This window comes from Pteronotus mesoamericanus, unplaced genomic scaffold (genome assembly GCF_021234165.1).
Source record: "Pteronotus mesoamericanus isolate MK-2021 breed Mesoamerican mustached bat unplaced genomic scaffold, CSHL_Meso_final contig_163, whole genome shotgun sequence".
NCBI lineage: Eukaryota > Metazoa > Chordata > Mammalia > Chiroptera > Mormoopidae > Pteronotus > Pteronotus mesoamericanus.
In genome coordinates this window covers 2404857-2432229 of record NW_026555064.1, presented here as the reverse complement: position 1 = coordinate 2432229, position 27373 = coordinate 2404857, and the positions used below count along the sequence as shown (strand labels likewise).

The 27373-nt window shown below is 34.6% G+C and overlaps 1 protein-coding gene across 4 annotated transcripts in view; it reads right to left on the bottom strand.

Annotated features, from left to right (window-relative positions):
- The window catches only part of FBXW7 (F-box and WD repeat domain containing 7), a 166374-nt gene that overhangs the window by 51882 nt on the left and 87119 nt on the right, over nt 1-27373 (bottom strand). The window contains exon 1 of one of the 4 annotated variants that reach the window (XM_054562495.1): nt 4561-4942. The exons of the other annotated variants lie outside the window; for them this stretch is intronic. Within the exon in view, the coding sequence (XP_054418470.1) occupies nt 4561-4707 (147 nt within the window). The 5' untranslated portion in view covers nt 4708-4942. Of the gene's footprint in view, nt 1-4560; nt 4943-27373 lie in introns of those variants that run through there. 4 annotated transcript variants of the gene reach the window in all.

Sequence of the window (27373 nt, the reverse complement as noted above, 5' to 3'; positions counted from 1 at the left end):
AATTTTCTATCTACTAACTCTCACCATGCTCCTTGGCTATAAATTCTCACTTTTCTTCGTTGTATTTGGAGTTGAGCCCAATCTCTCACCCCTACCATCAAAACTCCTTGTATTAATCTCTATATCCACCATGAAGTCCCCCAAATAAAGTCTGTCTTACTGTTTGAACAAGTGTCTTGAATCACTTTTTTCTTTAACAGGTATCATTCCTCAGCTTACAAAAGACAACAAACATGCAGACTGTTTAATATTTCTAGTTTTTATTACTATAGTTATTGCATAATCTGTAAAGTAACTTTAGAAGTGAAAAAGCTTAAAAGAGATTACACCAAAAAATCCTAAATGTGTAACGGACGATGCTACTGAAAGTTATTTGTAGGTCAACTGTTTGAATCTTTGAATGTATCATCTCACAGAAACAATGTCAACAGTGGCTCCCAGGCTCACCCTCCTCCCAAGTAATAATATAACAGTAGTTAAAAAATATTAAATTTATAAGAAAAAAAGTATAAAGGTCACAAATGACTGCTACCTGCAGCATTAGAGAATCCTGGAGTTAAATACCAGCTTTATTATGTACCAAGAAAACTGAGGAGAGTTAACTTGTTTGGACCTCAGTTTTCTAGTCTACTGAAAAGAGTTATTACCTAACTTACATTACTTAACAAACATATAAATCATTTAAGGATTAAGTGAGTTAAAAGACACAAAATAGCTAGGACAGTGGGTAGTGGGAAACATAGTAGGTTCTTTTAAAATGAGAGCCACTATTAATAGCACTATTATACTAATACTGTACATTAAGAAAGGAAATAATCAGCAGTATGTAAAAATCCTAGTGATAAGACACACACAGATTTTTTTCTACTTAACTACAAAAGAGTAAGAAGGGCAGATGAGGGTTTTAAAGGAAATGAAAGACTTAAGGCTCTAACAATCTCATTCTAAAAATTTACTTTAAGCTGAAACTGACGTACAAATAAAAAGATATATGTACAAGATTTACTGTAGTGTTACTGTAATTGTAAAATTCTGTATCTCACTGTTTTATAAAGTTTTATTAAAACAGTCATGTCCATTTACACATTCAGGTATTGTCTACAGTTGCTTTCATGCTAAAATGGCAGAGCTGAGTAGTAGTTCTAATAGTAACTTTGAGGTTCATAATGCCTAACATATTTAATGGCCCGTTGCAGGGAAAGTTTGTGGACCCCTGATTTAAGTTAATCCTCAAGGACAATAATACACAGGAGTGAGTTTAACATTTTCTCAAACAACACAAATATTTTATTTCTATTTTCACTTTAAAGAAAACATTTTAAATATAATATTTTTAATAGAACTTGATATGGAATAAAAATCACTACAAAATTATTTCCAACTATCAGAAATTCCAGTCATGTACTTCATTATTGTCTGAGCTCTTGGGTTTCAGGTGAACAAGTCCTTGTCACACACTGTCCCCACCTCACCTCCCTGCCACTCCACAACCAGCTATACCCCATTTCCTTAGTCAGCTCTGTAGCCAATGCTTACGTGACACACAATCAGTACATGGTTCAAACCTAAGAATATATAAGGTACTCTAAAAACAATATATTCTAAATGCTTAAAAGTCTCCAAACAAAACCAAAATGAGCTAAGAAATGAGATTTAAGCATTGAAGTGTATTTTCTTTCAATGTACTGTTTTTAAGTATAAGACAGGATTATTTCTCTTATCACTGAAAAGAAAAAATTGCTGCCAGACAAGCAATAAAATCTTATCAAGCTATATCCTTATTTTATATATGTTTAAAATGTAGAAAAATAATGGATCTTAGGATTTAAGAAATACAGTATTACTACTGTATTATTAGGCATCCCAATTTCCAAAAAAGTAATTTTCCACAGATTTTACAGATTAAATAAATTTTTCCTGTATAACTTCTCTTTCTCAAAGGATAGTCAGTTCTTTTTTGAATAAAAAGTTATGTTCTCAAATAGTATTCTCTCATTTTTCTGATACTAAGACTTTAACTATATGACTTCTAAAAAAAAAGAGAGATCCCTGAGCCTTAATCCATATTTCTTATATAAGACTCTCCAAAAGAGGAAACTTTCAATTCTGTGTTTTTAACAAGTATTCTAAGTTATACTTATAATCAAGAATGTCTGAGCAACTATAAATAAATTAGGAGGGTCTTAATACTAAAAATATTTTGATTTTAGGTAGCTGATTAATAGCTAGATTGCTATTTCTTCACTATTGTTAGTATTAAGTCCAAAGAATCTCTGATGAGAAACTAGAAAAATTCAAACAATAGTTAAGTTAGACCACCAGTACTAATATTATACTTAATAATGAGATTAATAAATTTCCTGAAAACACTCAAGATATAAACTGAAGCTGTAGTTCCAACAACTACTTGAAAGATTTTTCATAATTTTCAAAGTTATTCCATTATGTAAACATCAAGAGGATCAACATCTTTGATGGAGGGACAATATCGTATTTTTCAAATTTTAACAGGTCAAGACTGTATACAGTCTTTGTAAGAGGTCACATTACTTTCCATTAGCTCACTATGTGGAAGAAAAAAATGGCTTACAAAATACAGTAGTCTGCCTGCTTTGTCTACTTTGTGTATAACAATCTGCTTGAAAGAAGGTACATCTAACGTAAAAAACTGGATGCTGGACACAAAATATGATTAATCCCATATCACACCAAAATTCTCTTTTAAATCTTTGTTAAAGAAAAATAAATTTTAAAAATGTTTATCATTAACCTTACCAAGGGAAAGTTAGTAAATTAAATGACAAAGAGCATGTGAATCAATTTAAAGCCACCTAAATAAACCAGCTGCAAAAAGGAGAGGGAGGATATAATTACGCTATCCCTCTAATATTTCTAGTAGTCAGAGTTGATGAGTTATGCAATAGTAAGTTATTGGCAGGCAGGTAGTCTAAAACTGAATGTGTTGTTTAACTATTTCCTGAAAAAAATTTCTAGTATGTATTTTATTTTTTCAAATCCAGTCTCCTACTTTACTACAAATCCAAGGCCGTAATTTAACATAACACAGTAACCTAGAAAAGTCAAACTGAACAATGACCCTAGGAAGCCCTCAGAGAAAGCCTTGAAGTTCTCTACTAATTTTTAGAACAAAATATCTTGATTGGTAATATCTTAACCCTTTAATTTAAAAACCCCACACTTAGTTTCCTCAGTTAAAATGTTTATTTGCATTGGTACTTTCTTTTATATAAGTATTAAAATAGTAAGTTAACTTATTAATGACTTTAAAGCTATTGTAGGCCTCTGTGTAAATGCTTAAATCAGAGCAGTGACCTCATTCACAAGTTACAAAAACTATGAAGTGAGATATAAAATAAATGAAACACTTTCTAAAAACATAGTAGGGAAGAAGAGAGTGATGGAGATATCTGTACTCCGTTTTCAATGTTTAAACTGTATTACATTTAAACATCGCTTGAAATATTTTTCAACATGGCTACTACTTATTTGGAGAAGTAGAAACTACTCAAAATGAGCCAAGATAATAAAAAACATTTTACAAAGGCTACTTAAGTCCCAGCAAAAAGAAGATTCTCCTTATGAAAGAGGAAAAATATTTTTCAGGAGTTATAAGTTAATATACTTGTTTAATAGAATGTTTCCCCTTTAATTTAAAAAGAAAAGGTAAGAAAACAGTACTATAACACTAATAGCACTGAAACATGCAAACACTCATTCAATCTCAGGTCTTTTGGGGTGGGTTTAATGTGTTCAGAATCATAAACATATTTTAGATATAAAAATACATTTCTCTAGTTAATAATTCAAAATGGCAATAACCAAGTAAGCTGGAAAATACAACAAAACTGCTTATAGTTAACAGGGTCAAAATTTGATGGGAGAGAGAGAGGACAATGTCATGCTGAAAAACATCCAACAGATCATGACTTGATTATACGTTAGCACAAGTTCTACAAGATGTTTGTTTGTACAGGATTGTCTATATATAAACTGTTATCGTAACTGCCACACAATGGCTTGTCATTTTTATTTTACATAACAGCAAAAAGTAATGTCTTTATTAGGTTAAGTTTGAGTTTAAAAAATAGCAATTTAAAAATAATATGGCTTGAAGTGCAGATAAACCTAGGGAACTTAGAATGCTCTTTGTAAGAGCTAAATGCTGTAAGTCCCATGTATAAGGAGAATACCACCAGGTTTTTGCTTTTCCCACAAAATAAAAACTATAAATTCTAGATTTTAGTACCTGCCAACATATTTCAAGACCTACTTCTTATATTTACCAATTTAAAGTAAGGATTCTAATATCATAAAAAATAAATGAGAGAGAGAAGAAGAAAAAGGTAGATTGGGTAACCTTGCCCTCAAGGCTCTTATATTATTAAAACTACCACTTATATAAGTCTTTTGCTGGCTACATAATGCACTGAGAGTTTTAGTTCTAAAAATCAATTGAAAATTGAAGCATTTCTTTACTAAAGGAGGCAGAGGTACTTCATTTACATAAATATTCCTGTTTTTCAAACGTGTAAGACTTACCCGTCTTCGACAAAAGGGGAGGCCTTGGGCAATGATGCTAATGCTAAATATCTTCATCACAGTCTGATGTGGTAGAGGCTCCTTTGCACTTTTAAAATCAACAGGAACCAAGCCATGGTTTAGAGCAGCCTTTCCCAGTTTTGACATTTTAAAACTCTTCTTGGCTGATGAATACTCTCTACATGTAATACAGGCACATTACTAAAAACTCAAACCACCAAATTAAAATCTAATTTTCTGTTTAAAAAAAAAAAAGGCTGAGAACCCAAGGCCTGCTGCTTTTGTCTTTCAACCTTCTCCTACCAAATGTCCTGACCTGTCTGAGGCTTGGTGAAGTGCAAACTATCCTAGAATAGCCAGGAATTATAAACTACTGAAGTGAGAGCTCCTGCTCCTGCCAGTCAAACAGCCTGTGACCCTCCCAGGCAGAGTCAGTAACGTGAACACAACCGAGGCGGCCTCTGCTGCTCCACGTCCTAGTGCAGGTATTCCCCAGGAAGGGAAAGGGAAGTTTTCTTTTCAAAAATAAAAACGAACACTGTAGTTTCTCATGAATAAGCCTTCCTTACCCAAATATCAGCATTAATATTTTAGGAATGTTTTGGATTATGCTTCAAATTTAAGGACAGTGCTTACGCATGCTCAAAAAAGAAATATACGTTTGTTCTTAGATATATTCAGAATGAGCAGTATATTTGCAAGTGTTCATCTAAAGCATGGTTTTTTCCCTTTTCCGTACATACCATACTCACTATCTCATACTCACTAAGACACAAATCGACTTGAGCTCTCTAGAGTTATTAATATTCATTTCAGATTAATTTTAACAGCAGTATTTTAGTTGTTTGCAAATTTCAGTTTAATCTCTATGATTGTGAAAAAAAACTCAGTGATTGCTCCTGAAAGTGTAATAGGCATGTTATTCATTAAAGATACTTAAAAAAAACAAATATTTACAAATGTAACCAGTGATGAGAATTAACTGTAGTAAAATGAGTAACTAACCAGTTCACTGCCAATCCCTAGTGCCTAATTTCTCCAGCACACTACGGTCACATAAACCTACCTGAAACACAGAGAGGGAATGTGGTATACAATGCACCCCTGAAGAGCTTTCCATGGTTGCCCCAATGGCTAAGACAAAGTCTGGAGGTGAAGACTCTCTTCAAAGTGACCTCAGACTAATCTTTCCAGCATTATCTCAAATATATCCTTAAATTAATCACCTATGTCAGTGTTAATTAACCTTTATACTACATTTCATATTCAAACCCATGAACTAAACAGTTACAAAGATGATTTAAAAAAAGCTCAGTGTGAGAATTAGTAGTTTTAATAGACAACAGATAACAGATGTAAAATATCTGTTACAGTTATTTAGTTAGTTTGTTTTCTCCTTCCATTTTATATTCTTTTGATAGCTAGTCATCTCATTATCTCTCCTTCCAAGAGCTTTTATGAATCTTTATAGTGGGCATTTAGACTGTGATATGGAGCAAATTAAAAAGGAGAATGTCAGAAATGGGTGATTTCCTTTCTAACTTTGGAGAGATCTGTCTTATTAATGATAAAGTGGGCTGCTGGGAAGTGAACACATACACAAGAAGTACTCCCAATCCTACCATGATCTTGTTTTCTTAAAGTATACCTTTCTCTTATAACGTAATTTAGGCTTTAGCTAAAAGTAAAAAACGATTAGCAGAGGTGATATTTTTTAACTGTACAAAAGTAAACAACTGAATTTCTCCAAAGATGTATAAATGACCAATAAGCACATGTAAAGAATCTCAATGTCACTAATCATTACGGAAATTTTAAATCAAAACCAGAATGAACCAACAATGCCCACCCATTAATGGACACTGATAAACCGCCAATGAACATTCACTATGATGGCTATTATTGAAAAACAAACGAGGGGAAGAAGGGGAAAACAGGAGAGAAAACAACAAGTGTTGGCAAGGATGTGGAAAAATCAGAACTCTTGTGCCTTGCTGGGGGGAATGTAAAATGAATGTAGCCACTGTAGAAAATAGTACAGTGGTTCCTCAAAAAAATTACCACATTGCCCAGCAATTCTACTTTTCTGTGTATATCCAAAAGAATTAAAAGCAGAGACTCAGACAGAGAGTTGTACACTCACGTTCATAGCAGCATTATTTACAATAGTCAAGCAGTGGAAGTAACCCAAGTAGCCAATGATGGACGGATGAATGGGTAGGCAAAATGCAGTATATACATACAACGGGACATTATCTAGCCTTCTGACACATGCTACAACATGGATGAACCTTGAAGACATGATGCTAACTTAAGGAAGTTAGTCAAAAAAGAACAAATATTGTATGATTCCCTTATATGAAATACCTAGGACAGTGAAATTCATAGAGACATAAAGCATAATGGTGGTTGCCATGGGCAAGGGGAAGAAAGGAATCGCAAGTTACTGTTTAATGGGTACCGAGTTTCAGCGGAAGGAGGTGAAAAAGTTCTGGAGACGGATGGTGGTGGTGTTTGCACAACATTGTGAATGTACTTGATGCCACTGAATTATATACTTAAACATGGTTTAAGTAGTAAATTTTATGTTATAGATATTTAACCACAGTAAAAAAAAATTGTTTTAGTAAAAAAGTAAAGGACTATGGATAAAACCGTAATGACCAAAAAACCGAACAGAGATTTAAAGATAGAAGAGAGGGTCCTGGAAATCTGTAAGCTGGAATGAAGGTGAAACACCTTCAATTATCTTATTCTCCGTTCTAGAAAAATTCCTTTGAAGAAACTCCCACAGTATGCCCCCTCTCCAAGTTACTATCAGTATCTACTTTGTTAATATTACATACAGTTTTACAGACTGACTTTCTTTATTCTCAAAAGTTCTTTCAGTGATATCTTTGAAATTAGTTGTTAAACCCCTCAAAATTCCTTTCTCTGAATCACACAGAAGATATCATTTAAACTGATATTTCAATGCAGAAAAATTAGAAGAGCATACTACATTCCTCAAGTTTAACATAGTCATTCTGTATAGAAAAAGAACCAAACTGATTCACTTAATCCACTGGTTAATAAAAATAACATACTGAAAATACTAATTTTTTACTTTTATATTTAAAAGCCCTCCAAGAACTATGTAGTCACATGTACTTACACGCAGATAATTCAAAGATAAGGAAGATAATGACACTCTAATCTCTCTGGAGTCTGATTCTAAGGGGTAAAAATTGAAAAGAATTTGGACTGGGAAAATTAAAACTACAATCAAGAGTTCATTTTCCTGCTTATGAGGGCAGAATTATTACAAAGTAAAATAACTTTTTAATTTTCAAGAAATTGTTTACGATGATAATAGGACTGAAAACTAAGACTGTTTGTATATCAAATGCTCTGTTTTATACTAGATGCCAAATTTTGGTAGACACAAAGTGGTGACATTCTAATCCAGCCTAATTTTTTTTAATCAGTAAATAGCTGCCCTCAACTGGATAGTACAGAGCATTACAACTCTGGCAAACCAAACACTAAATCAAATCATGAGTCTACAAAAATGTATTTTTGTTTAAAAGAGACACTATGAGTGACTGAGCAAAGTGAGTGCTAATTTCCACATGTCTGTGCTACCACGATTCATCTTTTTGGGGGAACATTCACATTAACAGTACTTGCAAAGCAATGCTCTCAGTCAGCATGGAAATACTCAAAATACCTGCTCTTCAAATACAGAAGAAAACCCTAGTCAATGAGGGAAATCATAGAGAATACATAGGAGAATCCCAATGGTTAATACTTTAAAATGCAGCCAGCTCCGTGTGCTCAAGAAAAAAAATGAAGCTGTAGTTTCAATTATACTTTTAAAAACATTTAAGATACTCTTAATTATTAATCCCCCTCCCACATGGAGACTCTTCCAAACAGACAAGCTCCTTCTGAGATGATACCAACAACCCCTGAGGAAACGTAATATAGTAGGTAGGAGCACCACCACCAGGGCCAACTGCCTTACTCCAAAGCCTGGTTCTACCACTTCTCAATGGTATGACCTTAAATGAGTGATTCCGTCCCTCAATTTCATGTATACAGAATCTACGTCACAGGGTTTCTATGAAGGTTACATCAGTGAATGTAAGTGAAGCACCTAGAATAATATTTCACATCTAGTAAGTGCCTTATAGATTATATTTCGATTTAAAAGTCAGTAGGGGAGGGGACGCAACGGTGGCAGGCCAGGGCCGCGGCCGCAGCCACGACCCGCGGTAACCAGCGCGAGCTCGCCTGCCAGGAGACTATGAAAGAGCGGAGCGACTCTGTTAAGCAAAAGCGCTGAGATGACGGGCTTTCCGCTGCCGCCCGCAAGGAGGGCACTCGAGATCATGCAGCAGAAATGGAAAAAGGCAAACGAGGAGGGGGAACCGAAATAGCCTTGAGGCTTCGTGTCCAACCCTCTCGCCCTTCGCCCATGTGCCTGGAGCCAGGCCCCCAGTGCTAGCGTTTCCTCCTGCCGGGCGCGCGGGTCCCTGCGTCACCGAAGGTGTTCCCACTGCCCTGAGTCTGCAGTGGGTTCCTTCTGTGCTTCCTTCCCCTCAGGTGGTCTCTCTCCCCCTGGGCCACTCCTGGGGTTAAGGAGGTTACCTATTCTAGTGTTTTCAATGCCTGTGGGGCTCTCCCCAAAGTATTAAAAGTAGCTTTGTAATTCAAATAAGTAAATAGAAGTCAGGAGGAAAGCAAGCAGAGATTCTAAAAGCTACCTGTAATAACTCTGCAGTAGAATGTTTTAAAACATAATCATCTGCAACTTTTAGAAAGACTCCCATAATTCTGTCAAAATTTTTACCTAAAAATGAAGCTGTAGTATATTAGCTGCAGTGTCTTGGCATTTTAAGATTCCAGATATCACTGACTATCCTTCTAAGACCTCAATATTGAGGAACTTGGGGTAAAGAGAAATTCTCAATATAGGTATTTTGCCTACTTACTGCTTTCTGGTTTTCCTTCTTCTAAAAGTTTGCATTATCACCAAAATGGTATTTCTAAACTGTCTTAGTCCTATAACTCTCCAATTCTCTTATAACAACAACAACAAAAAAGATTTACAGTAGTTTATTCTGGATTTTGACCTTTACTTTTAATCATTATTATACAGAAAGCTAGGATTTAACTGCTCTTGACCAAAGGCCACAGCATATGAATGACATAAAGATTTTCCATTTTTCATGAACTATTTTTGAGTCAGCTTAAATAAATTACCTGGAAGATACAAGTTTTTTGAGACAAGAACATGGTATTATAAAGCATACTCTTTTATTCAAGAATATAGAGACAGATTACTCTCTATATCTAAGTCATTGTTTTAGTCTTTACTAACACCTTAAATACCAGAATGTTAAAGTATCTCCCTAAGTCTAAGCAATTCATGTACAAAGATAGTAATTTAAACAGAGGAAAACAATGATAAATCAAGAAATTAAGTTCTTTGCTTAATGATAAATGAAATGTCAAGCTTGCATTAGTAACAAGTCCTAAACACTGTATCATTACTTCAATTGTAGAAACAGAAGTACAATAGATTTACTCTGAAAGAAAAATGTAAATACTTGTAACATTCCTTTTAAAGTTTTATTATTCATAAAAAGCATAAATCAAATAAATAAAGATGTTTTATGAAAGTCACATTCAAAATGATTCTTTAAAAAGTTCTAAAAGACAGTTAAACACTTTGTTCACTAAGGATTACAAATTATGATTAGAATGCATTTGAGATATTATATTCATATTAAGTATTTAATGGGTCAAAACAAGTTATTGTGTTTCCCTGATAATTTCCTTTATCCAGGCACAAAGGCTGCCTCTAACTACTTAAGAAAAATTAGCTTGGGGTCTGAAAGAGCACATACAGTTTATATAAGTGGCATAAAATTATGACTAGGTAATTAGATATTTGCAAAATAAAGATATTACATATGCATTTAATTTTCAAAACAAAACTGCTACAATACCAGGCTAATAAAGTATTATAACTGCTGTGATAGATAATCAAAGTCTGACTGCTGGACATTTAGGTTTGTTTCTGAATTATCCTAGTAATTTGCAGTTATTTATAAATAATTGGCTAAAAAATAAAGTTGTAAGTCAAAAAGTAAAATGTAGAAAAATCAACCAAAAAAGTCCTTAAAAAGGATGATAAAAACACCCTAGAAATTCTATGACTCAAAAAACTCAAGTATTTATTTACTTATTTACAACTAAGTTAGTCTTGACTAAACTGTTGCCTCAATCAGCTTTCAGACAAATTGCCCAGAGTGAACACTCCAGATAAATTTATCAGTATACAAAAAAAATCAGGTGAATTTTAAGTTCTAGTTTCGGCTCCTCCACTAACCAGTGACCTTGCATTAGTTTTTTAACTTGTCTCAGATTCCAGATTTCTGGAATAAGGAAGCTGGACCAGCTGACTGAGAATCAAGTCCCCTGCAGCTTTAAGGGTGTATTTCAGGTCTAATAGCACCAGGTACAGAGCCTTGTTGTGTTGGGCTGGGCTGCCAATTAAGTGAGTCTTCCTTTATTATAGTTAAGATAATAGTATAGTTTTACAAACTATAAATAAAATTCACCGCTTTGATTCATTTGTGTATAACTTCTAAAAATAGACCCTTACCCAGAAGTTGTGAATATGTATTATTGTTGTATAATAAGAAACATTTTTATTTGGAAAAAAGATACGGGCATAAATGATTTTTTAAAAAGATGAAAACTCAGCTGTGTGTGTGTGTGTGTGTGTATATACATATATATTTCTGTTCCTACTTACCATAGTTGCCTAAACAGTGCCATACACAGCATATTCAATTTTTTTTAGTGCACTTTGGATTTTAGTCCCATATTTGTGTCTAAGAACTTCAGTTGTTAACATTAAAATGGCATTTTTCCTCATTCTTTCATTAAGCATTTAGAGAAATATTTAAGATAAAACAAAAATTCAACTATTGGATTGAATTTTTTAAGTATTTCAAAAATGCTCAGCATAAAGTCTCAATGACTATAATACAAGTTTAACTCTTACAGTCTGTGCTGGGTCACCCCAGCTGTTAATTGGTCTTACACAGCTGCTCGCCAAGAATTTAGCTGATGATTATTATAGTTATACCTTTAAGTTAACTATGACAAAAATGACACAGTAATTACAGGTATTTCAGTCATGCAAAAGCCTCATGTGATGACAGAGCAAGTGATTTAAAGCAGCCTCATTTTCCACAATTCTCAAAATACAATTTAAGTGTAAGAATGAATGCAAATACTTCTTTAATGACAATTTTTAAGGTCTCTTACCAAATTTACTTTCATGCACAAGTTTAAGCATAAAGTGATCATTAGCTTTAGTTAAACTACATGTTACTTATGAATTATTTATTTCTCCTGTAATAATTCTGAAGTGTGTTGCAGACCAGGGAATCATAAATAAGGATATAATACTAATAATTCTTTTAAAGCACAGTAAGTAAAGCAGTTTGTTTTCCTATACAGCTTAATAAAAATTAAGTTATAATGCAGGAAGTTCACCAAATTGATGGTGAAATTATCCTATGGAAAAAAATACAAACTTGAACCTATGGAATATAAGATATTTAACAGTGTTGATAATTTTAAAAAGTAAAATTGTAAGGAGGGGGAGATAATTATGTTTCCTAAACTTGCATTTTTGAGGCAATTATAAATAAGAATCAATTATTTTGAGTGAAATAAACATAGTTCCACACCTTCATTTATATAATTCTAACATGCTATGGAAGCATGTGAGATTTATCAATATTCACTAATATTGATAAAATTTTCATTGATATTCATTTATCAATATTTATTTTCACATCAAATTTAAGTATAGAATTACTTTATTCATGGAAAACACTTTAAATATAAAATTAAGCTACAGAAAATACATTTTAAGATCTCATTCTTGAAGGAGCTGACAGTTGATACAAGTGAACTTTTACATTGTCAAAATTACATGTTCAACAAAATGCACTCATAAACATCAACGTTAATTTGTAGCTGAAGTTTAAATTAAACTGACAGTCTAAGTTTTCGTTTTTTCCAATAAATAAAACACTAAGTGGTTATCAAGAAAGCTTAAAATCAAAGAAAAAAACAAAGCTCAATCCCCGCAATTCTAGAGTATGCCTGAAAAAGAGATCAAGAGTTGATCTAAAGTTTCCAGCTACAGGGCTAAGAAAATATAAATGTATTATTTCAGATTGGTACAATGACAGGGGAAGTATTAAACACTAACAGAGTTCCTAGTACATCATGTTTTATTTCATTTAAAATATCAAGAAAAGGCTGTGTGAGGTATCATTATCCTACAGTTTACAGACAAGGAAATTGAGGCTCAGAAAGGTTTAAAACTTTGCCCAAGGTAACAGAGTTTCCAGATAGTGAAGTTGAGATTTCCACCCTAGCATATCTAATTCCTAAATTCATAGAACATAAAGGGTCTGGCACAAATAACGTCTGTTTTTATTACAAAATCATAAGGATATAATTCTATAACATAACAATATCACACTCAAGCACACCAACACACCATATGACATTTTAAGTGAAATGTTCAAATTAAAACTATAAATGATTACACCCATATTATTACCCTACCAATCATATTCAAGCAGGCCTTACTTCTGCCAGACCCTGAATATTTTGTTCTATAGAATGTTAAGCCTAACCTATTTGTTACTTTCTAATCTCATTGGAGATTTCCTTGATATGTAAGTTTGCCAGATAACTGAGTTCACAATCGCATCAAAATTACAACTGAACTATAGAATAACCATCACTCAGAACCATTAGAAACTGAGGTGAGTGGAAGTTCAACTACAGAATTAAAGAAACCACATCCACCCAAACCGGTAGGAGGGGCGGAGACACAGAGACAGTGAATGGGCTGGTCCCAAGCCCACCTATGGTGGGTAAAAATTCGGGAGGGATGTCTCAGGAGTGAGGAGCCCTAGCCCCACACCAGGGTCCCCAGCCCAAATGTGCCAGTGCCAGGAAGATAAGCTCCCATAACTTCTGGCTGCCAAAACCAGTGGGGATTGAGTTGGTAGAAGAAACTTCTGGAGCCCCAAGCAGTTCCTCTTAAAGAACCTGCACATGGACATATTCAGACTCTCTGAGCTCCTGCACTGGGGTAGCAGCTTGAAAAGCACCAGCGGTATACAGGGAGAAAATGAAGTGTCTGGCATCAAGACAAGCAGAGATCATTGTCCCTTTTCTAAACCCTCCCCCGACAGAGCTGGCCCAGAGTCCCAAACAAGATGGATGCAAAGAGGCCCACTCCAAGATACATCATAATTAAAATGCCAAAGGTTAAAGATAAAGACAGAATCTTAAAAGCAGCGAGAGAAAAGAAGTTAGTTTCCTACAGGAGAGTTCCCATAAGGCTGTCAGCTGATTTCTCAAAAGAAACTTCTCAGGCTAGAAGGGATTGGCAAGAAACATTCAGTCATGGAAAGCGGGGACCTGTAGCCAAGATTGCTCTACCGAGCAAAGCTGTCATTTAGAATCAAAGGGCAGATAAAGAGCTTCCCAGACAAGAAAAAACTAAAGGAGTTCATCATCTCCAAACCATTATTATATAAAATGTTAAAGGAACTTATTTAAGAAAAAGATCAAAACTATGAACAACGAAATGGCAATAAATATGTATCTATCAATAATTGAATCTAAATAACAAACTAAACAAACATAAAGAACAGAGACAGAATCATGGATACGGAGAGTGTTTTGACAGCTACCAGATGGGACAAGGGTGTGGAGGATGGGTGAAGAGGTGAGGGGATTAAGAAGTACAAATAGGTAGTTACAGAATAGCCATGGGGATGTGAAGTGCAGTACAGGAAATGGAATAGCCAAAGAACTTATACTCATGACCAAGAGACATGAACAAAGGTGTGGGGATTGCCTGAGGGAGTGGGGGGTGGGAGGGGCAAAGGGAAAAATTGTAACAACTATAACAGCATAATCAATAAAATATAATTTTAAAAAAAGCAAAGATATTATGATCTATAGCAAACTGTGTTTTTCAAATGGTCACAGCAGTATTTCCCATCTTACATGTTCTTCTTACAATGTATTCTCACATGCTTTCCATGGGAGAGTCTGTTTCAACCAAGAGAGAATGTAAAAGCACATTACATGATTTCCTAGGCAGAATTACAAAAAGGGGATTCAGCTTCCACCTTGGTTGATGGAATACACTCACATGGTAGCTTTTTTTTAAAATTTAATTTAATTTATTTTATGTTTTCCATTACCGTCTAACCCCCTTACACTCTCTTCCACTTCCACTGTCCCCGCACAAATCACCACGCTGCTGTCCATGTCCATGAGTCCTTTTTCCCTTTTTGCGCGATCTCTCCACCTCCTAGCCCTCCCCTGGAGCTGTCAGGCTGCTCTCTATCTATGAGTCTGTCTCTATTTTGCTTGTTCAGTTTGTTCGTTAGATTCCACATATGAGTGAAATCGTATGGTATTTGTCTTTCTCTGACTGCTTATTTCACTTAGCATAATGTTCTCCAGGTCCATCCATGCTGTCAAAAAGGATAAAATTTTCATAGAACTAGAACAAGTATTTCAAAAATTTATATCGAACCACAAAAGGTCCCAAATAGCAACAGCAATCTTGAGAAAGAACAAAATTGGAGGAATCACATTGCCTAATATCAAACCATACTGTAAGGCCACAGTAATCAAAACAGCATGGCACTGGCATAAAAACAAACACACAGATCAATGGAACAGAATAGAGAGCCCAGAAATAAACCCACACCTTTACAGTCAATTAATATTTGACAGAGGAACTAAGCATGTACAATAGACTAAAGACAGTTTATTCGATAAATTGTGTTGGGAAAATTGGACAGATACGTGCAGAAAAATGAAAGCAGACCACCTTCTTAAGCCACATACAAGAATAAATTAAAAATGGATTAAAGACTTAAATGTTAGACATAAAACTATAAAAATCCTAGAAGAAAACAAAGGCAGTAAAATATGGGACATTGCTCATAGCAGTATTTTTTCTGAAAAATCTCCTCAGGCAAGGGAAACAAAGAAAAAAATAAACAAAGGGGACTACATCAAACTAAAAAGTTTACCGGTTGCTCTGTTTTAAATAATCTGATTGCCCTGAGGCCGCCATGCTGTGAAGAAGCCCACACTGGCCTAGGTGAAGAGAGCAAATGGGCTGCGGGAAAAGAAAAAGGCGCTTGGGCAGCTGCCCACTATTCTAGGCCCGTCGCTTCACCTCCGGCCACCGAGTGACTGCAACCCTGAATCAGCAATGCCCAAGCCATGCCTCCTGAATCCATAACTTACATGAACAGTGAGAAATAACAAAGGAACTGTTTGTTATAATCTATAAAGCTTTGCGGTGATTGGTTAGATAGCTAAACTGAAACATCTTACAAAATAAGGAGCTCCGAGAGCAGTGGTTCACTCCTGTAATATGATGAATGGTCATCCTAATAGTGTTAGCTTCAAAACTTAACAAGAATGAAAAGGATGACTCAAAATGAAAATTTAAGTTAGTGGGTATCTGAAGAGGGGCAACAGTTTTGCTGACAAATTCATACCCTTTGGAAATGAGGTGTTTAACAAGTCTGGTTATTTTAATAATAAACTTGACAAACAGTTATGTATTACACTGACTTGAATTTACATTCAAACTAGTTTGGTATGTGATAAGCTGAAGAAAAATTAACTTTTGGATTTCCTACAATCATGCTTTTGTCTTTATTCCAAGCTAACTCAAATGACTGGAGGAGAAGGCAAGTAAAATGAAAAAGAGAAACATGTCAAGTTAACACCTAGAAAGTCCATTTAAAGATGCAATTGATTGTTGTCATGGAAGCACATGAGCCCAGTAAGGCCAGACAGTCCACATTTGCAAAGAAGGTGAAAAATCAATTATTTTTATGTGAACTCTCAAATTTTTAAATGTTGGCAACAAATTTAAATGTGTTTAAGAAAATACTATATAAGATGCCAGTTTGTAATCTCTGTTCTACTCCTTTATGGAGTAAGGCAGCATAAAAATATAGTCAAAATAAAATATAGGATTACTGACATCTAAATGACATGGAATAAACAATTCTATCTTAAAGTTTTAACCTTCTTTTCTAGACCAGTTAACAGAGTGAAATAGTAATAAGAAATAAACCCAAAAAACTAAAACTGTGATAAACATTACAGATGTATCTCAGCATATTTAATTTTTTTGCTCATTAGACCCTAAGACAGATGGCAACATATTGGTAGCGTACAAACAATTCCTTCTAGAAAATTAAATGTAAAATGTAGACATATAAAGTCAACATCTGTAGCTAAGGAAATGAAGTTATTCTTAGCACTTCCTAAATTCACCAGTACTTCTTCATACTTCCATTCCTATTGCATCTAATTTCAATAACCAGAAATTGCCATTTAAGACTAACCAGAAACAAAAAAAATTAAAGCATTTTCACATTGAAAGTAAAACATCTTCTAAAAGCAAGTTATTTCTAAAACAGGGTATCTATCTTAAATAAAATTATCAGTGAAGACCAACTGAATAGACATAATACATTTGAACAAAGTAAAATCTTTTTCTAGACGAAAAAATCTTATATATTATTATTTTAGCCCTACTGATCTATAAAACAATCATCATTCTTTATTTATATTTCATATAAGTAGAGGTTAAAGTTGACATGCAAGATGCTCTCTGACAATTCTTACTACTAGTAGGAATCAGGTTAATATTCTGTATCAGATATGGTTAGTAGCTATATCAACATTCTTCAAAACATGTTCTCTAAAATACATACTAAATAGTGATAATTTCAACCTCATTGAAACTTATTCTTTCATTTGTAGTAATTATGTTTTCATTTGTTTATAGCCATATCTTAACTGTGAACATTTTAAGTATTTCCTATAGTATCAAGCAATAATTTTAGAGTTTCTGCAGAAGTACCAAAGAGAATCTAGTTCCAGCTATTCAGTTTGAGAATACCCAAGTATCATTATAGGATAGAACTAGCATTTTCATCTCTTCCGGACATTTCCATGTGAGAACTCAAAGCCCCAAGACTACCCAAATTTACTTTTAGGTTCTCTTTCAAAGTCTTTCTAGGTTCAGTATTAACAACCAGCTGGGGGGTGGCGATAGCTGTCACAAAGCAACAGTGCTTCACATTAGCACTAACGACATTTACAATATCAAGTAACTGGACTCAATGCTAAAAGTCACAACAATTTAGGCCAAAAGAATCAGTGGAATAGTTTCAACCATTAAAGAAAGTAGGTATCCTTGGAACTAAAAATATTTTGCATAGCACATTAGGTAGCCTGGGCTAGTTAGTTAAGCCAGTTTCCGTTTAGTCTTGTAACATTATAATAATAAATCTTATAAAATGTAATAGCTTACACACATTAAGGACTTAACATCTGCCAGTCACTTTTCTAAGTACTTAATACATTATCTCATTGACTCCTCTATTACACTATATTACTGTTGACAGTACTGCCACCTTTAAGAAAACTACGAGAAAAGGTAGTTTCCCTAAGATCAAGTGATACTATGACAACTCCAGTCTGACTTCACAGATCACGCTCACTTCTAACCACTATTTATAAGTAATGATGCATTTGTTTCAGACATTATGCTATTGAGAGTACTGCCTACTGGATCACTTCTGAAGCCCTATGTGAGAAGTTCTTTTTATATAATATTATAAAAGGGGGTTGTATAAATGCGTATCTGTGTGACTGCCATGTTTTCTCTGCCTGAGGGGACTTGTCACATCCTCCTCTTAATTTTATCACAAGGAAGCAGAGAGAAAACTAATAGGCCAATGTTTTGCAAACTTTAATCTACATCAGAATCATGTAGGAGCTTAATAAAAATGCACATACCAACCCTAGAGATTGGTTAGGCACTTCAGGCATATAACTGGGCAACTTTCATTTTTAGTAAGTGCTCCAGATGTTTCTGATGCATCTGGTCTAGCATCACACTTTGAAGAATACTGGTATAGGACTGCATGAGTGGCCAACATGTGTTCTGTTAACAGCTTAACTCATAACTCACTCCTTACTCTTCTCATGGCCTTGACTTAATAGTCTACTCTAGTATTTTCCCTGGTTCTGGTTTTCAGGTACACTTGATCATTTTACTCAATTTGTTTGTCCTACATACGGGCCACCTTGAATTCCTTGTGGAAGTTACAATACACATTTCTTTTTAATGAGGCCAATTCATGTGGCAGTTCAACACCTAAAGTCTATTGAATTCATAAAGAAAAGAGCCCTTGGGTCACCAAGGCACTTAATGTATCCGTTGCACTTACACTCCAAACAACTCAGTGCCCTTAATGGATCTGCACTGGATGCAAGCTATTTTCATTTTACAAGGAGCAGTGAATTGCAAACTCTTCTTCCACATATGACGTCTAGTGAACATGGGCAGTCAATAGGTCAAACCAGCCCACAGAAATGCTTATGAAAAATTTGGAAGTCAACATATAAAAAACTAAGAAATTATCATGTAAAAACTGGGAATCCCAGTGACTTTTGAGAAATTGGAAAATATGGCAGTATCAGGGTAACGATTTTCACAGTCACCCCCTTTAGAGATGCTTTGATTCCCTGGGTCTTACGCTGAGTCCATTTCATTCATTTAAATTACATTGCTGGCAGGCCTCACCTCTTGAGTTTGTGTCTCCTTTATATAAATGGTGATGTGGGAAGGTGAGGTTAAGAAGTTTTTCTAGTTGAAAATTACTTCACTGCAGTCAAGGAATCATTGCTGGAAATTACTTAAAATACAGGTAGTATTCTAGAAATATCTTAGCACTCTTACTAACCTGACTTTCCCAAACCTTCTGACTTTTCAGGGAATCTAAGCAATCTTTTATCTTTGTAAAATACCACGTACCCTCAATTCTGCACTCACACCTCCCCCATTAACCTTTTTGAAATGAAATGGTCTCAGAGTGGATGTATGCATTTAGCACAGTAATGTGCTCCAACACCTTCTTCCTCCTGCTCCCGTAAAACCTGGTATCAAATTGTAGCACATCTTAAAAGAAATATGGTTATTCTTTTCCGTGTTCAATAATATTGCTAAATTGAACTAAATTTTAACTAGTAAGCTAACGTTTTCCCCAGATACATGTTAAAAAGACAATACTTAAATGTCTTCAACCCATCAATAACATCTAATATCTCTCCTTCTTGAAAAAAGAGCAGTTCCGGTATTTTTCACCATATTCAATACTGACCACTTTTTTTTACTTGTTTTAGACCTGACCATTTAACATTCATTCATCAGAAAGATTGTGCTATTAATAGTTAATGTCATTACCTGAGCAAAAAGATCAGAGTTTAAGCTCAGTGTTTCATCACTTAAACTCAGGTTAATCTGTCAAAATAGAGGAATAAATGTGGTTTTCAGAAAATGGTAGTGATACAAAAAAGCAAGCACACACCAAATATCAGAAACTATCAGAAAATACCACTTATCATAGCAATGACTTTAAACTGGAAAAAAAAAAAAATCAATATTCAAGAAGACTAACTCCTCGGTAAAATTCAGTTTTGTCACTTTATTATAGTAACTAATTTGAGGAAGTAACTTAAGATATTAAAATTAAATCTAAGGAAAAAAATTCAAAAGATAAGGTTCTTTCAAGTCTTTAGGTATATTAGAATTATTATTGCTCTTTCTCGCTATTACAAGATCCCCTTTCGCGCTGTCCTCCAGGTGTAAACGTGTGTTTCCCCTGAATTCATCTTAATCTTCCTTTACAAAAAGGGAAGTGTCACTAAATATTAGCTAAAGAGAAAATGTCCTTATTTTCCCCCAAAACATAATTTAGAAATTAATAATTCAAAGTGCTCTCTGAATTATATCTAAGAGAATAAAAATTTAATTAAGACTCAAGGTGTTCATCTTCATTTTGTTGATCAAAATCAATAGTACTCTATAGGTCAAATGTAGCTCAAAGACAATCTTTCTTGAAGCCTGCACAATGCTTCTCTTTTTCTTTCTTTCTTTCTTTTTCTTTTACTGAATGCTAATACCTTTTAGGAAAGGCATACTACCCTGCCATTTGCAAGAGCCTGAGCAAGGCCACTGGGTCAGCCATTACTTCCCTCACTCATCCGCACTGCAGATTTGGGCCCTAAAGATTACATTCCCCATTTCTTCACCCCATGCAACCAAAAGAAATTAAGGATGAACAATCATCTGTTCAAATATTCTTTAGTTCAGGCTGATCAGGTGGTAACGCCCTGCAATATTACCTTCTATGCTAACACAGGAGAAAATTTAGACAAGAATTTAGAGGGATCATTTCTCACAAATATGCCAAGGAAACCCAGAGCAACTAACAATAACAGACTTTTGTTTTTTATACTCTTATGTGTAGATACTTGAGAAATTTCAAAAAACATACTTATATTCCCAAAGCACAATAAGTCTGTGTACATGCACATTTATTCTAAAGCTCACTCTTTCTTCACTTTGGTTACATTGTCACTTAAAAGAGCAAAACCAAGATATGCTAATTGCTGGTTTAAAAAACCCCCTAGGTACCTCACATACTACATAACAATGCACATACTCCAAATAGTAATTTCAAATTCCAAGCAAAAAACAGTGTACTAGAGCACAAAGTAGAAGAGAGACAAATACTTACTAAATATATTTAAATACATTAAAAGTAGCTCTATCAACAGCAATAAAGTACTATATGGCCCTCTAGTGTTCAACCAAGAAACAAATTAAGTGATTTTCTTATATGACATTTCATAGTCAAAAATAATACTTCCTTCCTTACTAAATATGCTCAAGAAGCTTGTATGTGACCTCTACAAAAACCTAAATATATCTTATCTTCTGTGACTTTATTTGTGTCTTTTTTGAACAACTATTCATATTTAAAGTACCCACTAAGAGAACTCTTAAAATGTTTTTAAAGGTTTCCTAATTAAAAAAAAATCCCAATCCTAAATGGAAAAAAAAACCCCAGCATTTCTAAATTAAAACTAAAACAATACTGAATTTAAGGAAATTTTCAAAGAAGAAACAAAAAAAAAGGAATAGTGTCGTAACTACAAATTAGATATTTACAATACACCTACATTCTCTAAGCATATTTTCTCTTCTCTGCCTTCTATAATTCATCCAAACTGTTTTTTCTCTTTATCATAATTTATAGATAATAGAGATTCATTACAGCAACCAAAGCAATGAAATACCTAAAAACTGTGTCCCCCAAGAAAGAGGTGAAAGATGGAATTCAGAATTTAGGACAAGAATCAAAGTAAAAAGTATACTCACAAGCAAAAAAGAATCCTGTTAAGATTCTTAAGATTGTAGTCACTGGTGAAAAGGTTTAAAAATTTATATTGCCATCTATATTAAAGTTGGCGAAACACTAACTTCAAAATAGACCTAAATTAAAAAAAAAATATATATATATATATATATAAAAAATTGACATATTGGAGTTTTAGAAGGGGATGGGGCGTAGAGAGCGTATATAAGTGAGATCTAAATGACACTCCCAGCTCTGTCATTCACCTCCTGGCATCTTAAACTAAGAATATTTCTAAGTTAAAACTTTAGGAACTACAAGAAGACTTTGTAAAGTTCCCGTACTTGGTATCAAAATTAATCCTCCAAATGCCAAGGAAAGGTAAGTTGCCTGTGGTGCAGAAACTCTGCAAAGAACCCTGTAAGGCACCACTTAGCCATCAGCAAACCATTAAGAAACAGATAGGATATGAACAGAAAATTTAAATAAATTTGCCCAATATAAACACACAGATATTTGAAATATCTCAGTAACCATCTCAGTGAGGAGGGGCTTGATAAGGAGCCAAAGTGGAAACTGGGTGAGGATGCAGGCACCACGTCAAATAACAGACAATCTAGTAGGGACAAACTTAAAGTCTTGTACTCAGGTTCAAAAACCTGCAAACACTTACATTAAGCAGAACAGGATTAAGCCAGACCATGTTTATAAAAACACTTAAAAGGTTTTGTTTTCTGAAAGTTCAGTCCAATTTTTAAGCATTTCTCTATGCAAAGTACAAGGTCCTATGGTATAATCTTAGAGGACCAGGTCTGTCAACAATCTAAGTTTTAAAAAAAGAAAGCTTACTATACTACCATGATTCTTCCTAATATTACCTGCCCAACTGATAGGCCAGAGTTATAATTCAATAGGAAAAAAAGCTGTCCCAGAATCACTCCCATAGGTTACCCGAGCAGGGTGGGTCCAATCTGTGGCCCGGGATGGCTATGAATGTGGCCCAACACAAAATCGTAAATTTACTTAAAACCCTTTTTTTGCTCATCAGTTTTCATTAGTGTTTGTGTATTTAATGTGTGGTTCAAGACAACTTATCTTCTTCCAGTGGCACCCAAAGATGCCAAAAGGTTGGACACTGCTGGTGGGAAAAATGTTGTGCATACAAAGGAAAAAAGAGGAACAAAATAGAGTCCAGAAATAAACCTCCATGAATATGGTCAACTAAACTTTGACAAAGGAACAAAGGAGCAAAGACAACACAACATCTATTCAATAAATGGTGTTAGAAAAACTGGACATGCACATTCAAAAATTAACTCAAAATGGATCGTATGCCTAAACATAAAACACAAAACTATTAAACTCGTAAAAGATAGCATAGAAGAAAACCTAGAATACTTTGGGTATGGTGGTAACTTTTTAGAAGCAATACCAAACGTACAATTATGAAAGAAATAATTAATAAACTGAACATTAAAATTAAAAATTTCTGCTCTGTGAAAGACAATGTCAAGAGAATAAGAAGATAAGCCACTAACTGGGAGAAAATACTCACCAGAGACAATATGACAGAAGCCTGTTATCGAAAATATATGAAGAACTCTTACAACTCAACAATAAGAAAACAAGCCACCCAATTAGAAAATCAGGCAAAAGATCTAAACAGACACCTCACAAAAGAAGACACACATGTGGCAAGTGAGCATATAAAAAAGATACTGAACATCATATGTCACTAGGGAATTTCGAATGAAAACAAAGAGATGCCAGTACACACCTATCAGAATGGCCAAAAGCCAAAAACACTGACATCATCAAATGTCAGCATAAGGATTAATTTTGATGCCAAGTACAGGAACTTCATAAAATCTTCTTGTGGTTTCTAAAGTTTTAACTTAGAAATATTACTAGTTTAAGATCATATTCATTCATTGTTCATGGGACTACAAAATGGTATACCCACTCAGGAAGACTGTGTGGTAGTTTCTTACAAAATTAAGCATGCTCCTAACCTACAATCCAACAACTGCACTTGTATGTACAGAAAGGAGTTGAAAACCTATGCCGACATACAAATTTGCACAGGGATGTTACAAGAAACAGGAATGCAAAATGAGGGGGACCCCCCCCAAAAGGAATTACCTTCTGGAGGGCAGGCCCCTTGTAATACAGGCGTCCCCCGCTAGGTGACTGTTCTAGGAACCCATCTGTATCAGTGCACCAGCTGGTGGTGTTGTGAGAGGCTGCTTTCGGCTTCAGTGAATATTATTTTGAAGACTCTTTCAATTTATATGCCCATTTCATGATGGGTGACTTATGAGCGCACCTGCCTCACCACGGAGTGTTCAGCAGTTTTAGACCAAAAACAGCATGACCCCCCATGGCCACCCTCCCTAGTCACCCAATCTCACCCTGAGCAACATTTTTTTGTTTCTCCAGATGAAAAAAGTCCTCAAATGAAAATATTTTGCTGACGGGGAAAGAGGTGAAACAAAACAAAAAAAAAAGGCAGAAGCACTGAAAAGACACCAAAATCAAAGAGTTCAAAAACTGTTTTGTGCAGTGGAAAAAACAGCTCGATAGGTATATTGCATCAAATGGAGAGTACTCTGAAGGCGACTAAAGTTTAAACATGTAAAAAATAAATACACAATTTTTTATAAGTAAACTCTGTTTTTGAGTCCCCTTTCATAGCATATGCACTGATCCTACATATGCAAAAAAGGTATATCCATGCAGTCAAGGACTGGCTAGAAATATATGTAAAAATGGATTCACTATTTATTGACAAACTATTAGGCACTGTGGCGCTTTATACATGATAAATATTATTAGGCAAGATAGGAAATCAAAGGGCATGAATAGGAGAAAGGCAGAAAAAACAATCTTAATACAATGTGATATAAATCATAATAAATATGCCATGGGAACAGAGATTACGTTGGGGCAATTTTGTGGGGGTGGGACATGAAAACAGGGGTTAAAGTGATGGCTTTTTAGGTGATTCCATACCTTACCTCCTCCCAAAATTACTGTTTCATGAAATTTTCAAATTTTAAGAAAAGTGTAACCAGGGTTCAGAGTAAGATCTAGGCCCAAATCCTAGCTCCACTACTTACCAGCTCGCTAACCACTGATGAATTACCTAATCTCTCTGAACTTGTTTCTCACCTCCATCTGCTGTGGGGATAAAAATTAGAACCTACATAAACAGGACTTTTAAGCTTAAATGAGATTATATATGTAAAGTATTTAACACACTGTCCTAGCATATAGTAAAGAGTGTTCGATAAATGGCCTATTATTCCATCACTAATATCACTATCAATGCCGTTTCCACTGTGCTGATGAAGTTCAGAACAAGAACAGGTGACAGCCTGGCTCTACTGCACCTCAGCGGCACCATACTGACTGCAGGACACAACACTTCAAGAGCAATTTGTCTAGAAGAGCAACCAGGATGGTGATCCTGGAAAACGCACTGACGGAGAAAAGATTATGGATGAATATGACAGCCCGTCTTCTCCTAGAAGGAGGGCTGTCATGCTGCAGATGGAAGAACAAGGACCAAAGACGAGTAATAAATGTCAACATAAAGAACCATGTAAAATTATATTGTTACTTTATCCTGTAGTATTCTCTAGTGATGACTTCATTTGCAAGCCCAAGTCTACTGATAAAGTCACTGGGCACAGGTTTGGGACGTGGTGATCTCAAAGGACCCCTCCAATTTAGACTACATCTCAGGAGGCTTAAAATTAGGATGGAAAATCTAAGCAGTTTAAATGTATTAGTTAGTGTAAAGAGACGGGAAGTTGGGAATGTGGGGCGTGGGGAGGGAGGGAGGGAAAGCACGGTGACTTCCTGGTAAAGCACTTTGGAATTATATTTTAAAAGACAGATTCTGAAGCTGGCCATGGAAAGATTTTAAAATGAAAGATATTCATGTTCCATGGAGAGCCAAAGTGCTATCAAGGCTACTCTATGTAACTCTTGAAAGAAAGCACATATTAAACAAATGTCTTAAAAACAAAGAAGGATGCCACTATGCTAAACTATAACTCTTTTAGCAATGTGGTAAGCTGACACCTGAAACCTAGAGATGTGAAGAACTGGTTATACAAAAAATCTCTTAAAGAATCTGTTGCTTTTTCCACTGCATTCAGCTGCAATTTCATGAAGAGATCATTATATAATGCCCTTCCTTGTGAGGGATATCTTTTTATCCAATCTTCCATTAGAGCATTATACATTATGAAAGTCATCAAAAAAGAAAAAAAGACTAAGTAGACTAAAAATTGGTTTCTAGCAGATGTAGAACAGATATTTCCCCTAATATTAGTAATATATGCTTGTTGTAGAAAGCTTGGGGAATTCTGAAAAGCATATAAGAAAAAATAGAAACAATTCAACCATATTCAGAGATAATTACTAACACTTAGTTTAATTCTTTCTGATTTTTCCAATGCATATATGATTAATGTCTGTCTGCTTCATAATTAGAATCATCTTGTATACAATTTTGAGAGAACTCATTTTTAGCAAACATTGTTTATGAATGTTTTCCTGTTATTAAGTCTTCTTTAAAAATATGGTTTTTAATGGCTGTATGAGTTACCTTCAATTGATTTCTGTATCTTAGCAACACAGTTCTTAAACTGGGATCTTAACTTCTCCTCAGAGGAGTCTTACTCTAGAACTGCTTATTTTATTATGTTATACTTCAATGTAACTATCTTTATATTAAATATTTAAATTTTAAACTAAATTTAAATGGCATACCTATTTATAATTTATAGTCTAGCTTGGGTACATCCCAAGAGCTGAAATGAGAGTTGTTCCTATTACAATTTGTGAATCTTCAACTCTCAACTTGAATTGGCACTGGAAACAAATACGTCAAATTTCTTCTGTTCAAAAAAAGAGAAGAATTCAATGTCAATTCAAAACAAACTTACAGAAAAGTCACAAGGTAATACTAAATGACTTGCACAATGGAGAAAACCAACAATGGGTTCAAAGAATTAGATTTTCTAATTCTAGGAAAGTGTAAAGATAGAGATGGAATTTGGCCTGGGTTTTAAACGATCCGGCTAGCTGGAAGGCAGCAAAGGCATTAAAGCAAGTGGAAGCATGGAGATGAAACAGGCTGAAAGCAACTGTGGTAAAACTGTAAGACTTCAAATGTCCACTTAGGGATCTGGCTTCATTAGTGGGAAATAGGGCACCAGATATTTAGATGGTGGTTACAGATCTATATGGAGGTAAAACTCCATTTAAAAAAATTCATCTAATCATTCATACTGCAAACTCATTGTCAAGGGCACGACATTACAGCCTAGCGCAAACAGAAACCTAAGCAACGATGCTCTTAATATTTTTAAACACTGAGTCTTCAATTTTTATTTTACAAACACCTGGGGATAAGAAAAAGGAAGTCTAAATGTTCGAGTCTT